Genomic DNA, 15,171 nt, shown 5'->3' with positions numbered 1-15,171 from the left:
TGTTTGGAGAAACATGGTCTTGACTCACGGATGGGATACAATGGAACGGAACTTCTGTTGGGGGTGTTGGGGTATTCCTTTTGAGCCAGCAACTACACAAAATTCGACAGATTTGGGACATTGGTCGAGGCTGCACGGATCGGGAATTTGTGAATGCAATATTGGATGTCCATATCCTGTGATTTGATTGATTGGTTGCATATTTTGTGTAGATAGCGTGCATAATGGGTGATGCATGAGGTACCTCCTACCTCCATGGGTGTTGTCTGTAGGTGAATGTAGTGTGGTAATCCGACCCGTAGTAGCCGCGCGGCTAGCGCCTGGGAGCTCTGGAGGCAGCCGCGGCCTCGCGTCCACCTCCATCTGTCATCGCCCACGCCGACCTCTCCAGCTCTCAACTCCCCAAATACCACGAATTGCATCTGTGTCGTTTCTTTTCTGTGCTTGATTGTGATTTTCCCGATCCATCTTTTCATCTCCGCCAGAAAACACCCCTCTGTTCATAATGTCCGGATACGACCGAGCTCTTTCAGGTAAGACAGCTAGCTATCGTCATGCGGAGTGACCGTTCGATTCTGACCTGCCCCAGTGTTTAGGTATGCCGTGACCGGTCCGCTCAGCTCCAGATCCAGCTGCTAACCCTTTCCCCCAGCCCGGACGGGCACGTCTTCCAGGTGGAATATGCCATGGAAGCCGTGAAGCGAGGTGCGTCCCCACCGCCTCCCTCACGTTCTCAGCCGATACTAATCGCTGCTACTTCATAGGAACCTGCGCGGTCGGCGTAAAAGGCAAGGACATCGTCGTTCTGGGCTGCGAGAAACGCTCCGCTCTCAAGCTCCAAGACACCCGCATCACACCGTCGAAGATCGCCATGGTGGACGACCACGCCGTGCTGGCGTTTGCCGGACTCAACGCCGACGCCCGCATTCTCATCGACAAGGCCCGTCTGGAAGCCCAGTCCCACCGTCTCACTGTCGAAGACCCCGTCTCCATCGAATACATTACCAAGTACATCGCCGGCGTGCAGCAGCGCTACACACAGAGCGGCGGTGTCCGCCCCTTCGGCATCAGCACCCTCGTCGTTGGGTTTGACCCCAACGACACCGTGCCGCGGCTTTACCAGACGGAGCCGTCGGGGATTTATTCCGCTTGGTATCTACCTCCCACCTTTCTGTGCTCGGGCGAAATGGGGGGAAATGAAGGCTAATACGATGGGGTGATAGGAAAGCGAATGCGATCGGCCGCTCGAGCAAGACCGTTCGCGAATTCCTCGAACGCAACCACCAGGACGACATGGACCGCGAACAGACCATCCAGCTGACCATCAAGTCGCTGCTGGAGGTGGTGCAGACGGGCGCAAAGAACATCGAGGTGGCGATTATGGCGCCGGGTAAGGCCATCGAGATGCTCCCCGAGGACCAGATCGAGGCCTATGTCAAGAGCATAGAGACCGAGAAGCAAGAGGAGGCGGCGAAGAAGAAGACCGGCCGCGGCGGCACCACGACGGCGGCCATCTTAACGCGGGGCGGTGACGAGGGTCGTGAGTAGGCCTGCTGCGGAGGGTGATGGGTTATCTTAATATTTGAGATTTGTCGAAGCGACGGTTACGAATGAATCTTGTTTTACATTAGAGGCGAGATGTAGCAGTGTAACATGTATAGTTGGGGTGTGTATATGTGTAGGTGTAAAGTATTCTACGCAGAAAGCCAAAGATCGTATCGTCATAAATCCGCACCACAGGTTACCCCAGTCGATCCGCCGCATCACGCACGTTGAAGATCGACCGTTCATGGTCGCCGCGCACGCGGTCATCCTTGAGCATCCTGTCTCGCGATCAGCGCAGTCCTCCACCCCCCTTCCCCTCCAACGCCAGTAAACATACCTCGCGTCTATCCGCGCATCCTCGCCCTCCACCTGCAGCGCGGGCTTGGGCGTGACCGCGTCGATCACAAAGTGGTTGTCACAGTGGGGGCAGTATTCGTCGCTGAGCCGTCAGTACCGTCGTTGAAAGTGTGCTGGTGGCGGCGGTGGTGGTGTACCTTTCCTCGAACTCGGTGGCGTCCTTGCGGAAACACTTTTTGCATTTTTTACAGGCGAAGACCTGTTGTATGGGATCTGTTAGACGCGCGGTTCGAGAAGTCGGTAGATGGTGGAGGAGGGGTACCATTTCGGTGGTTTTGGTGAGCGCGTGCGACTCTTGTTCGTGGTGGCATTCGGCGCAGTCGAACCATTTTCGGCCTAAGAGTATATTAGGTGGTGGATTGGATATTGGAGGGTTAGGGGCGAGGGAGGGAAGCGTACAGCAGGGTGATCGGATGGAGACTTGGGCGTTGAGGATGTGTTTGCTGGTGGTGTTAGTTGGGAATCTTGGTTCTCAGACTCTGGGATGGCGGACGTACCACATGATGGATCAGACGATCAGATGTCCAGTCTATACACAGAGGTGTGTATGGAGATTGGCGGAGTAAAGAGGGAGAGAGTGATGGGAGGATCAGAAGAGGAGGGAGAGAAGAATAGAGAGGGTGTCAAGGAGTCCCAAAGAGGAATTCGGTTCTGCGGCGTAAAATACTCGATTGATCGAGAATCTTATCGAGACGGCGATATAGGATGATGTATTATTGTACTACTGACAGGCTATAGAAAGCATTCTACTAGTACGTCTGTACTATAACTACCTAAATCATAGAATGATCATCTCCTATTCTTTTATGTACACAGCCATCCGATGCTGTCATCCCTCCCCACTGTCTTCTACACACGCACCTCTTTCTTCTCCTTTTCTCCCCTCATCAACACCGTCTTCCTTTCTTTCCTCTCTTTCTCCCTCTCCCTTTCATTCTCGCTCCTCGACTCCTCTCTCGTATTCTCTCTCTCCTCTCCTCTCTCTATCCCACGCTCTTTCAACTCTTGAGCACTCCTTACTCCTCTCCTCTATACGGATCCACACGCCTGATTGTTTCCGCCTAACCGTCCCGAACTCCGCCACCGACCTGCCACCCTGCAGAATCCCGCTGAGCTCTGCGTGCGGCTTATGATTCACCTCCCTTCCTTGAGCTCGTGTCGGTCTTGTTGTGGTCATGGAGGGCTCCCGCAAGGACAAGGACGCTACCGATAATGCTCCCATCGTACGCCGCGCAATCCAGCTACTCGTGTGTTCATCGCTAACTACTTCCTCAGAGACCAGTGTCCTCCCTTCTGTCCCATTTCGAGAATCTCTCTCACCGTCGCTCCCCGTCCGCTCTGCCTGCCAGCTCACGCGACCCATCATCCTTCTTGAGAACCCCCGAACCCGCCGACGAAAGCCGTTCCCGCGCGTCGCTGGACCTCCCTCGGCCCCGGTCCCCGTGGCTCGCCTCGAATGAGTTTCAGAATGGCCATCAGATCGAGAGGACGAACGGCGACCCTGTTCGCCAGACAGGGTCTCCCGGACGGTCGAAACGGCAAAACAGGCCCATGTCGATGACCTTCCATTCTTCGCCTCAGCTTGCCCCAACCTTGACTGTCGACTCGCCGCGGTCACCCCCGCGTGAATTAGGGACGTTCGGCCGCGACGAGGATATTCGCGCATCTCGCAGTCCCCCGCGTGCAGCGCCAAACTCCCTACCCCCCAGGCCGGTTCCTCGGGGAGCCACTTACACCCGACCGGGGACGCCTACTCTTGCCTCGTCGGTCCCTACGGAGCGGAAAATCGGACATCTGTCTCCTGGGGCGGTGCCACCAGCGAACGATGCGCAGTCGGATCGGAAGTCGAAGAGCGCATCATTGCCCCCCCCGGCGAACCGCGCCGAGAAACCCAAGATCCCTGCGAAACCTGCTGCCCTCTCCTTCCAGGACGGGCGGTCTTTGTCGCCGCAGCCAGAGCGTGCACCCTCGGAAGATCGAGTCTCGCCGTTTAGCACACCTCCCAGCAGCCCCGAGAAGCCGTCGCCCAAGCGCCTGTCGCACCGTCCCATTTACCACTCGCATTCTCCGTCGCAACAGCCCACTGAACCGCCACCCCGACGGTCAATCGACGATCGTTCGCCTCTACCACTGTCCCGTTCTCTGCGCGATGACTCAGAGAGGTCGCAGCCCCGCAGGCCACCGATTCCTGAGCACACGAAGCCTCTCGCGGTGCGGATCCCTCAAGGACCGCTGTCTGTGCACGGGGAGACCATGTCCAGCGTTCCACTGTCCGCTCGCATCCAGACCCCTGATACTCCCCGCGAGCGCCCTAACCTCCCCCCACGACATCCATCGGTAGCCCGCCGGACAGGTCGGTCCCCGGCGAGAGCTCCCCAACGTTTGGACAGTCCCGCGCAACCTTTGCCTTCCCCACGGCCCGAACAGCGCCCACCGTTTCCTGCCGAGGCACAGAAGCCGATCCAAACCCCTCACCAGGTTCAAAGACAACCGTCATTCTCGAGAGAAACGAAGCCCGGACAGGCGCCTGCCATTCCGGAACGGCCAGTCGTTGAGCGACAACCCGTTCGACCGGCGCCGGTTGCCGTCCCGAGCGAGGACGAGCAGCCTCCGGACGACCAGCCGGTTCCGCGAACTGACTATCCGGATGCTTCTTTTGCGAACCGTCGGCCGCCAATCTTGAAAACGGGGCCGCAAGAGATTCCGACGCGGTACGATACTAGACTTATCGACGTGTGCGGAAAGCATGCCTGCACCACGGGTTACATTACGCGGGTCTGGGATCTGACCAGTGGAGAACAGCTCATGAGTGTCAGTCATGGGGAGACGGTGAAATGTCTTTCATTGGCGTTTAAGCCGGGAGTGGGCTTGGAAGACGAGGGCCAGCGCATCTGGCTAGGAACTAATGCCGGGGAGCTCCACGAAGTTGATATTCCCACTCAGTCGATCGTGGCGTCGCGGTCGTATCCGTCCCGGCGCGAGATTATCAAGATTCTGCGCCACAAAAAGGAGATGTGGACTATCGATGACGAGGGTCGTCTACTTGTATGGCCTCCAGATGAGTCCGGTGTGCCCAACCTCCAATACAGTTACCACAACCCATACGACCGCGTCGCGCGTGGACATACGTTTTCAATGGTGGTTGGCGACACTTTATGGCTCGCGACCGGCAAGGAGGTGCACATCTATCGACCCAATGCTCGGGACGATGTATCATTCAAAGTTCTGAAGCGGCCACTGGGCTCGCAGCACTCGGGAGATGTGACGTCGGGCGCCTATACCACCAGAGATGGAGGTCGAGTATACTTGGGCCACGCCGATGGCAAGGTCACGGTGTATTCCTCTAGTGATTATGCTTGTCTGTCGGTTGTGAACGTGAGCGTGTACAAGATTAATTGCTTGGGTATCGTTGGTGATCATCTCTGGGCTGGCTACAAGACTGGCATGATCTATGTCTATGACACCAGCACAACGCCGTGGACTGTGCGCAAGGACTGGAGAGCTCATGATAGCCCCGTGTCCGGGTTCCTTCTCGACTCGAGCAGCGTGTGGACGATGAATCGATTGCAAGTCACTTCTCTTGGAACGGACAACTGTATTCGTCTTTGGGATGGCATGCTCGAGGATGACTGGCTGGGTAAGTTTGTCGATTGTTGTCTAGTTCATCTACTAACGCCTTGCAGAGACTCGAATGCAAGCCAAGGATGTCGAGTTCTGCACCTTTAGAGAGATCCGCGCTGCTATTGTCACGTGGAACGCTGGTGCATCTACTCCGGGCAGTGTCAAGGCGTCGACGTTCATCCAAGATGCTATCCATCCGGATAATCCGCCCGAAATTCTGGTGTTTGGGTTCCAGGAGCTGGTGGATCTGGAGAACAAGAAAATCACGGCTAGTATGTATCCTTCCCTTGACTTCTTAGCAACGCTAACCGATCGCAGAGAGCTTGCTCATGAGCAGCAAGAAGAAGGAGAGCGGAGAAAAAGAGCATATGAGCCGTCAATACCGGGTTTGGATGGAATATCTGACACGATCTATCAACGAGTGCATGCCTCTGGACGAGTCCTATGTCCTTTTGCATAGCGCCAACCTGATTGGTCTCTTCACGTGTGTATTTGTCAAGCATAAGGAACGACAACGGATCAAGAGCCTGAGCGCCGCGGAAGTGAAGCGCGGGATGGGTGGATTGCATGGCAACAAGGTACGACTTTCTCCATACTCTAGATCGACTAGACTAACTGTGTAGGGTGCCTTGATTCTCCGGTTCGTTCTGGACGACAGCTCCCTCTGCTTTGTGAACTGTCACCTGGCTGCAGGTCAAAGCCACACGGCCCACCGTAACAACGACATTGCTGCCATTCTCGAGACGGAGTCGCTGCCGGCGGAGCAGAGCTTGATCACGCGTGCGGACCACTTCGTCAACGGCGGAGATGGGTCCATGATCATGGACCATGAGATCTGTATCCTGAACGGAGACCTGAACTACCGCATCGACTCCATTCCACGCAACGTGATAATCGAAGACATCCGGAACAACAACCTCAGCAAGCTGCTGGATCGCGATCAGTTGCTCGCCTCGCGACGCAAAAACCCTGGCTTCCGGCTGCGTGCGTTCAACGAGGCGCCCATCACTTTTGCCCCGACCTACAAGTATGACGTCGGCACGGACGAGTACGACTCGAGCGACAAGAAGCGATCTCCGGCGTGGTGTGATCGCGTGCTGTACCGCGGTCTCGGCCGGGTGAAACAGCTGGAGTACCGACGCCATGAGGTGCGGGCGTCCGACCACCGGCCCGTAAGCGCGTACTTCAAGCTTCGGATCAAGACGGTGCTGCCGAAGGAGCGGGCGGCGGTATGGGAGACGTGTCAGCAGGAGTTCCAACAAGAGAAGAGACGGCTCGCTTCCGAGGCGAGGTAAGCTTTCGCAATCGTTCTTATGGGTTTGCGCTAACCAATGCAGCATCGAATATCTGATCAGCGTCCTTGGCACCGACCCGCAGCAGGCACGAGCCCTGATCCTGGGTAGTTAGTCTGGCGCCGTGGCATGAAGAATTAGACTGCTGCGCCTGTGGCAGCGTGTATGACTAATGACTTCACGATAGACATGTATGTATCACGAGTGGGATTAGAAGGGGCGAGGCGGGGTTATAATCCTAATACGCGTGCATTGTTGTATATATGAGATAGACATGATTACTTTGCTTTTCTTTCAACGACATGCAGTATGTCTTGGACATCAACGATTAGATCCCACTACCCATCGCACCCTATTTACCTCCCTCTCCAACCACCCTCAAATCGAAACCTCCATAACAGGCCCTTGATACACCTTCCTCGCCCGCAGAACATAATACACCACAGCGAGGACAATAGTGCCCACCGTGCCAACGACACTAAAATTCATCGTCGTCTTGTCGACCTCCATCTGCGACGGCCAGAAACTAAAAAACACCACAATCATCATATACACCACCGCGTAGCCGTTGACCGCCTTGCCCCAGATCCCAGGCACATGGAACGGTCCCCAGACCAGCTGGGCGCCGGGAACGTTGACAGTGCCGTCGCCACCCTGGTCGTACGCCGAGATGGCGCCCGTGCACCGCCGGTAGAGCAGCAGACTGCCCACCATGAGGTAGGACAGATACAGCCCGGACACGGCCATCGAGACGACGGCGTTGAGCGCGACGCTGGACCCGATGTTGATGAGGCCCAGGAGACAGCAGACGGTCATTGTCAGGAGGATCGAGTAGGTCGGGAGGCAGTTTACGGGGGAGACCTGTGCCGTTAATATGTATATTCGATGAGAGCACGGGGGAAAGGGTATACCTTGCTCCAGATGCGCCAGCCGGGCACGGCGCGGTCGCGCGCAAACGACCAGAACTGGCGCGATGTGGCGGCCAGCATACCGATTACGGAGCAGACGCCGATGATCAGCAGGATGGAGCTCATACCGAGGGCGCCGGAGAGCGAGTCGGTCGCTTGGTAGAAGATCTCCATGTAGGGGTATCCGGTTGGGGTGTTCAGGGCCGCGTCGACGTCGCCCATGCAGAAGAGGACGGCGATCAGCATGCTGAAGCCGAGGGCGCCGTTGATGAGGACCGAGAGTAAAATTGCGCGTGGGATTGCGACGGGGGCGTTTTTCACCTCTTCAGCCATCTGTCAGGGTCAGTTATGAATTCACATTCCTCACGGCAATGCTAGGGAGATAGGAAAAGGATCCGTACATGCACCGCGGCGTCGCCGCCAGCAAACGCAAACACACACCCCGTCATACCGACAAACCACGACAAGCCCTGCGTGGGAAAGCCGCCGGAGTTGACGAAATCATGAAACACCTCGTGGGTGGTCTTGTGGTTGGCCATGTAGGTCATGGGGATGAGGATGCCGAAGAAGCCCACCAGATGGATGACCAGAATGACCGTCTCCAGCCGCGGGAGCAGCTTGCCGCCGACGACGTTGATTCCCAGCGCCAGCAGGACCGCCGCCCACATGATGAGGGTGCCCTGCCAGGCCTGCGGCTGGTAATTCTCATGCGCGAGGAGGACGGCGCCTTGGATCTGGGTGCCGGCCAGGAACGAGGCCGAGGCGAAGGCGGCCTGCCAGCCGATCACGGTGACCCATCCTGGAAGTTGTGATTAGTGGTGGAGTGGATTGAGAGTGCGATGGTAGGTGTAATACCTGTCATGTAGCTGAGGAATTTCATGAGATGGGGCGGAGCGAGCATTGCGCACCAGTGGTATTGGCCTCCGGCGGTTGGGGCCCTGCATGGTCAGTATTGAGGTCCGTCCGCATATCCGTACCGGGGGATCATACATGGAGGCGAGCTCGGAGAGAACGACAAAGCAGCATGCGGTTCCTGTCCAGGCGAAGATAAAGGCGTAGACGGCTCCGCCGGGCCCTCCACTGGACGGGGTTAGTTTCGCATTTGTGTCGCGATTTGCGGTACTGACTTTTGTAGAGGCAAGAGGAACGTGCTAGGGAAGTGATTAGTTTGTGGAGGTTCTTGTGTGGATAGGATTCATACTCGAATAGGCCTTCCCATGTCGCCAGAATCGTGCAGCTGAATCCGAGCGTGGATAGGATGCCGAATGTTCGCCTCAGAACTGGCTTCTTTCCCAGTCGCGCCAGAGCGTTGACATCGCGGTCATTGCTGCCGATCATCCCATTGACCTCTGCGTTTGCCGAGACGGCGCGATTCTTGAGCTGGTGCGACTCCATGGTGCGATTCCGAGGACAACAGTTGAACTTGGTATCGGCTCAAGTTGTCGAGGGGGACCGCTTCCTGTTAAACCTCCCTGTTAAAGAAAAATCCTCCGACCAATCTGGCCACCCCCCGCGACCTTCCGTTCGAGTTCTAGTGTCCGATGCAGATGGAGGCCCTCTTATGGGTCAGAAGTCTGGCCGGTTGAAACCGACATGGACGGCGTGGCTCTAATTTACGATCCCTGTCGGTATGGCTGGCCATTATTAATGTCGTAAGGCAATGGCATTCTCAGGGCTGACTCTTCTGCAAGGGATGAGTCCAGCAGTCAGTCAGCATCTTGACATCAGTGATATGCTATACAGCAGTAGACGGTCATACAGATGCTGAAGATGCTGAACACTCGCCTGTCGACTGCTGAGCCATGGATGCTGGCAATGCTTAGGATGCTTGTTATCTCCACCCGTGTTTACGTGATATGCCTTGGCGCGACAGGGGTGGGAGCCAAAAATGTAACCCTACTCGGGCATCATCGTCGCACATGGATCAGTTGTCGTGCCGTGCCGTCGCCAGGCTGTTAGGGTTTGTGTCTGTTGTGCTCGTGTCTGGCTTGCCTTCCCGGCTGTTGAAACACCTTCGAGACTGGCAGTATGGCATGGGATGGAGACGGCAATTGCTGAGACAATCGAAAACGACGGCTAAACTTATTCCGCTCCTGTTGGAAAGATAAGAGCACCAGACTGGGGGCCGAAGGCTTGACATCCCTGTTGCGCCGAGTCAGAATTGAGTTCATACTGCGACCAGGCCCAGGTGGGCGCACTTCATATGCAATCTGTTCACCATCCTCGAGTCCGCCATGGCTCTGCTTCATCTTTTCATGAACGACCAGCCCGTTCTCTTCGCATGCCTGCAGGCCATGACTGGCAGACATGGGCCGATTTGCCAATATCGACACCCGCGACCCCGCCGTCAATGTCACCAACTGGTTGTTGATCGTGATTGCGGGCTTGAGCGTCCTGATTCGGCTGGCCACTAAGCTGTGGATCTTTCACCAGTTGACCAGCGACGACTATCTGATGATTGCGGCTTTCGTACGTCCACCAACATCACATACATCGCGTACCGAGCAGAACCAGAGTCTTACTTTTACTGCGTTATAGACATTCTACGTGACGCAGTCCGCAGCCATCTCGACGGCAGTGGCGCACGGATATGGAGATCATTTCGCAACAGTCTCGAGCCAGAGTTTCGATCAAATCATGAAGGTACTGAAGACCAGAAACAGCCGCAACAAACCTGCTAATGCTTGATCAGTCCCAGTATGCCGCCTACATCTTGTGCATCGCAAGCCTCTGCTTCTCCAAGCTCTCGCTCTCCTCGTTCATCCGCAACTTGACCCCGGTGCACAAGGATCACTTTCAGGCCGCCGTCCTGCAGGGTCTCATTGCTGTTCTAGGCGTCATTGGTGTCTTTGGTACAGCCTTTCAGTGTCATCTGCCCCATCCCTGGGACTATTGGCATGGTCAATGCTTCAACTTGGTAGCTCCTTGCCCGTTCTCCATGAGACGATCCCGTGTCACCGTGCTGACCTCGTGCTAGCTCGCCTGGAACTACTTCCTTTCGCTATCGAACATTGTGACGGATTTGATGATTGTTACACAGGCTTTGCTTCTCATTGGCGGCATCCAGGCCACATGGAAGAAGAAGATGGTGTTTGCCAGTATATTTCTATCGCGACTCATGTTCGCTATACCCTCATCTTATGTCTTTTGGAACGGAAAACTGATTCCTGGCGCAGTGTGGTCATCGCAACAATCATCGAAATAGTCTACACCCGCGACGTCCGCCATTCCACCGATCCAACATACGACTACTGTTCCCTCACCGTTGTCTCACAGGTCGTGCAGTGCGCGAGCATCGTCACGGCATGCTGGGGCCAGCTGAAGCCGTTCCTCAACCAGCTCAAGTCCAACGGCTTGCGGATCCAAGGCGTGGAATACCAATACTCGAGTATGAAGGGCCAGTCGTCGCGGTCCTATGGACGGTCTGGGACACACCACAGCGGAGAGGAATGCCATGAGCTGGTTCCTACAGCGTCTCGGGGACAACATCTGACCACTGTTTCGGCGGCTCCAGGGTGGGATGCGCATAGCCAGTCTAGTCAGACGGGGATCATTCGCGAGACGCGGACATGGCTGGTGACGGGGGATGAAGCGGATTCACGGCATTCGTCTTGATGGAGTGTACCTCACCTTCTAGCTGGTTGAATTGATCATCACTGAATCTGCTCTGGGTAATGAGAATTGTTTCATGATAATGCCACATTTATTGCTGTTATCTGGTGTTCCTGAGAATGGCCGCCTGCTAATTTACGCTTCGTTGATGGAGCACTAGCCTACACCTCTAGTATATCGTAATGCGTGCAAATTCCTAGACAACGACGTCAGCGGAAGAAACACGCCCAGTTCCACGGAATGCCTGTTGGGTCCCCTCAGTTCCATCCGTTCCTTCGGTACCAGGCGACTGCGCCCCGATAGCTGGCATGCTTGCTCTAAGCCCAATTCGCTAGGCTCCTTGCCATATTTTCAGGGCACTCTTGCGTCCAGCTGAGGACTCCGAGGGTTTTCAGGAGGCCGCGGTATAAGATTTCCGGGTAGTATGTTGCGTAACGGGCCCAGCGGAGCACACTCTGGGGTATTCAGGAGAGTGGCGTATGAGAGACCTAAACAATTAGTATGCAGTGTAACTAAGATATCACCATCTCGACCGGCTGAGCAGACCGAGTATCATTCAGCAGAGCGAAGCATGGGCTAATTCATGTAGTGGACTCAAGTCTGCAGGAATGGAGGTTTCAGCTGCGAGCCATTGTAGATATATAAGGAACTACTGGTACCCCCAATGATGGATCTGGGATATCCCAAAGCCAACAGTGAACGGACAACATCCAAAGCCTACTTCACCTCAATTCCAACGATGAAATTCTCTACCGTGCTTGTCGTGCTCGGCGTTGCCTCTGGAGCGGTTGCAGTCAGATGCAACCAGGGCCTTACCTACTGCGGATCATCGCTGCTCAAGAAAGGTACGTCGTGCTACTCGTACGACTATTAGCCACAGGTGCTAATAGATTCAAGGAAACTACCGCGCGGACATTGTTGCGTGTCTGGAAAGGGAGGGCCAACCAACGACCACTGACTACATTCTTTACTCGCGCTTTCTTTGCACTGCCGATGAGGACTTTCTCATCTGGGTGGACAAGTGTCCTACTGGAGGGTGCATGGACAATGGCAGTGGAAGAGATGACACCTGCGCTTGAAACGAGATGGTGAAACGCATGGGGAGTCAGGTTCTGGGTTCTTCTGGGGGTGACAATTGGCGGGAAAGGGGTGGATCAATGGCCTTGCTAGAGGTTTTTCCTACTGTAATAGGTTTCCCTGTAGACTCGTGCAAATGCAAAGGCTTGATGGAGCTTGCCAGCGAGCGACTAAGTAGAGCTGCGGGACGATCTTACTTCTCAGTAGACTGAGGCTGGAATGAATGCCGCTGACGATTATCGACTCTCTGGGCAGCGTTTATTTGGTCGTCCTGCTACCGAACACAAAGATAAGAATCCTCATAAGTAGAGTATTGAGAATGAGAAAGATGATTGGCGAAAGAGGGCACGCTCAGAGATCCCGGTCGATATATTTGTAGACTTGTGTGGATGCATCTGCATATTGCCTATAGTCAAAGTATCTCGATTGGATATTGGATGTCATCAATGGAGTGAAACAAGGGTGTAGCTACGCCGCCTTCATCAAGGCTCAGTTATCACCATTTAAACCAGACTAGTTTCACGATATATTGAATAGTAGGTACATCATTCATTGCGTCTCTGAACCAGGCCTTTCACAGACCCTGTCCCGTTTGATTTGGCAGACTTGTGTCCAATTCACCCTTTCTTCCATCTCCACGGCTACTTCAGTAATGTATCCTCCCCGCTTTAAGTAGCCAAGATCCCGTCTCCAGCTGTCTACAGGCAAGACTTCATTCGAGTGTTCTAAGCAAGATGGCTAAGATAATGGACTGCAGTATAGCATGATTATCATTACTGAAATGAAAAGTAACAGACTAAGGTATAATTATCAAAACACGCCATATCCAACCCGACATAAGGAAGTCATCAAACGAAGGACCAATATCCTCACTATTACCCAATTTATACATTAACAATCTTGACCCGAGCCCGCTCCACGTGTTCGACTTGTAAGATCTTCGCCGTTTGGATTTGGACAGGCGGTTTGGAATTGGGATAGAAGTCTATCTTACCCCCTTCCTGGATAATGCCAGTCCGGTCCAAGCAATTTCGCGCCCGTATGTAGGGGTCTAGCCTCCAGTAGTTCGTCCTTAGCTGCTCGACCGTCTCCGCACGGTAATAACTGGCTTCTGATACTCCGAGGGAGTCCTTCGCCCTGGACGCAGCGATCCATTGCGATGTAGCAGCAAGGAACTCGTCTGTTATTCCCTGTCGTTCGGCGAGGAGGACATTTCGCGTCATGTAGTCTTCCATGACTTCATTCTCGTCTGGATCGGGCTCGGTGTACTCGTATTCCCAGTCGTCGTTGCCGCCTAGTTCGCTCACGATGTGTTCGCGGGCTATAAACTGCTCAAGGTCGTCTACGGACCGCGTGAAATGGATCTTTTTGACGAGGTCAGGGTCGATCCAGCCCTTGATGACTTTCCAGATACCTGGTGCTTATTAGTAACTTGCAAGAACCGGGGAAAGGGACCGCCTCACTTGAGAATATCTTTGGGGCGTTGTGCAGGAGCATCACTCCAAGTAACTCGGGGTAGTATGTTTCGAAACATCGGATGATGAATTTGACGGCGGCGTATTCCTGACCCGTTAGCGGGGAATTGTATACTCTATCATGCGAATGCTCACCATGTTGGCAAGAGAGAAGCCCGTCATGTCGAATATAACTGTCTATAACCCAAGTCAGTACAGCATTAAAGAACTGTTTGGAACTTCGAATCCATACCCCAGTTTCCTGCGGCGGCGTAATCAGAAGCCTGACAGACTCCATCATATGCGTGATGAACTGGTTCAGCACCGTTTCGCTCTGCGCCCCGGGCTGATGCAGTCGCACGCGAATCACACACACCGGCCGGTTCATCTTATCCACCCCGTGCACGTACGACTTCCCCATACGCAACTGGTCCAAGAACGCTTCTCCCTCCTCCGCCGCCTCGCGGTCCAGCGCGCGCTGCGACAGCTGCAGCGCATGCAGCTCGCCCTTCGCCAGCAGCTGACTGTCAACATTCATCTCCTTCATGCGCCACCGCAGGGAATTCAACAGCCGAACAAACGCCTTGTTAACATCCCATTTGGCAAATCGCAGAAACCGCAGGAGATACGCATCAGGCGGCTCCTGTTTCGCCGCCGTGACGATACCGAATCGCACCTCGTCCGGCGTCAACGACGCCAGACACTTCCTGGCGGCGCGGATCTCCGACGTGGCCATGCCGCCGGCGCGGAGGCTGTCGAGCAGGCGCGCATGCTGGGCCGGGTACGCGAGGGTGCTGTTTCGGCGCGAGATGTTCGACTCGGTGCGGTAGAGGAACGAGTTCCGGCTGCGGAGGGACGGCGACGGCGCCTTGGGCTGGGTTTCGGTCGACGAGCTGACGGGGCTGATGGGGTCGAGGATGCTGGGTGCTTCGCCGAACTGTAGGATGAGCGCCCAGAGCTGCTGCAGGCGGTCTTCCTGCTCCCACGAGAGATTGCCCACGAACCCGGGTGGAATGCTGTGCGAGTCCATGGCCTGGGGGGTCTGTGTTTGGGACTCAGGGATTTTTGAGGGTGTCGTTGGAGGAGGGGGCAAAATAATGATGGTGGTGCTCGTTAGTGCTGCTTCCCCCGCAGTCGACGGATGACGATCAACCCCGTCCACCTCGGCTGATAGGTGCGCTATGATCCCAGGCCGCGTTTACGGGTTTAAGGGTTCTTGTGTATGAGATGAAACAGTCGTTCATCGTTGATCTGGAGTTATCGCAGACGGAACCGGTGGAGTCGACTGTATACTCCAGTATAGAC

The 15,171-nt window shown here is 55.1% G+C and overlaps 6 protein-coding genes across 6 annotated transcripts; 4 read left to right on the top strand and 2 right to left on the bottom strand.

The window, feature by feature from the left end:
- Positions 1 to 505: 505 nt before the first annotated feature.
- On the top strand, positions 506 to 1,548 carry pre6 (proteasome core particle subunit alpha 4; the record flags this gene model as incomplete). The annotated part of the gene is made up of 5 exons (XM_001217791.1): positions 506 to 533; positions 590 to 596; positions 653 to 705; positions 765 to 1,152; positions 1,224 to 1,548. The coding sequence occupies 5 exons, from the start codon at positions 506 to 508 to the stop codon at positions 1,546 to 1,548; spliced, it is 801 nt and encodes a 266-aa protein (XP_001217792.1).
- A 1,529-nt stretch (positions 1,549 to 3,077) lies between these two features.
- On the top strand, positions 3,078 to 6,930 carry ATEG_09169 (putative inositol polyphosphate phosphatase; the record flags this gene model as incomplete). Its single annotated transcript, XM_001217790.1, has 6 exons — positions 3,078 to 3,125; positions 3,178 to 5,539; positions 5,586 to 5,795; positions 5,842 to 6,101; positions 6,147 to 6,814; positions 6,861 to 6,930. The coding sequence occupies 6 exons, from the start codon at positions 3,078 to 3,080 to the stop codon at positions 6,928 to 6,930; spliced, it is 3,618 nt and encodes a 1,205-aa protein (XP_001217791.1).
- Positions 6,931 to 7,193: 263 nt separating this feature from the next.
- Positions 7,194 to 9,118, bottom strand: ATEG_09168 (putative GABA permease; the record flags this gene model as incomplete). Its single annotated transcript, XM_001217789.1, has 6 exons — positions 7,194 to 7,676; positions 7,727 to 8,056; positions 8,125 to 8,522; positions 8,579 to 8,661; positions 8,714 to 8,803; positions 8,925 to 9,118. 6 exons carry the CDS (start codon positions 9,116 to 9,118, stop codon positions 7,194 to 7,196), a joined length of 1,578 nt encoding a protein of 525 aa, XP_001217790.1.
- Positions 9,119 to 10,030: 912 nt separating this feature from the next.
- ATEG_09167 (uncharacterized protein) lies at positions 10,031 to 11,338 on the top strand (the record flags this gene model as incomplete). The annotated part of the gene is made up of 4 exons (XM_001217788.1): positions 10,031 to 10,192; positions 10,262 to 10,366; positions 10,422 to 10,575; positions 10,764 to 11,338. 4 exons carry the CDS (start codon positions 10,031 to 10,033, stop codon positions 11,336 to 11,338), a joined length of 996 nt encoding a protein of 331 aa, XP_001217789.1.
- Positions 11,339 to 12,002: 664 nt separating this feature from the next.
- On the top strand, positions 12,003 to 12,414 carry ATEG_09166 (uncharacterized protein; the record flags this gene model as incomplete). Its single annotated transcript, XM_001217787.1, has 2 exons — positions 12,003 to 12,180; positions 12,233 to 12,414. The coding sequence occupies 2 exons, from the start codon at positions 12,003 to 12,005 to the stop codon at positions 12,412 to 12,414; spliced, it is 360 nt and encodes a 119-aa protein (XP_001217788.1).
- Positions 12,415 to 13,296: 882 nt separating this feature from the next.
- ATEG_09165 (CRAL-TRIO domain-containing protein) lies at positions 13,297 to 14,896 on the bottom strand (the record flags this gene model as incomplete). The annotated part of the gene is made up of 4 exons (XM_001217786.1): positions 13,297 to 13,826; positions 13,876 to 13,975; positions 14,023 to 14,064; positions 14,120 to 14,896. 4 exons carry the CDS (start codon positions 14,894 to 14,896, stop codon positions 13,297 to 13,299), a joined length of 1,449 nt encoding a protein of 482 aa, XP_001217787.1.
- Positions 14,897 to 15,171: the final 275 nt, after the last annotated feature.

Source organism: Aspergillus terreus, genomic scaffold, assembly GCF_000149615.1.
Source record: "Aspergillus terreus NIH2624 scaffold_14 genomic scaffold, whole genome shotgun sequence".
Taxonomy (NCBI): domain Eukaryota; kingdom Fungi; phylum Ascomycota; class Eurotiomycetes; order Eurotiales; family Aspergillaceae; genus Aspergillus; species Aspergillus terreus.
This window is presented reverse-complemented; position numbering and strand designations above follow the sequence as displayed.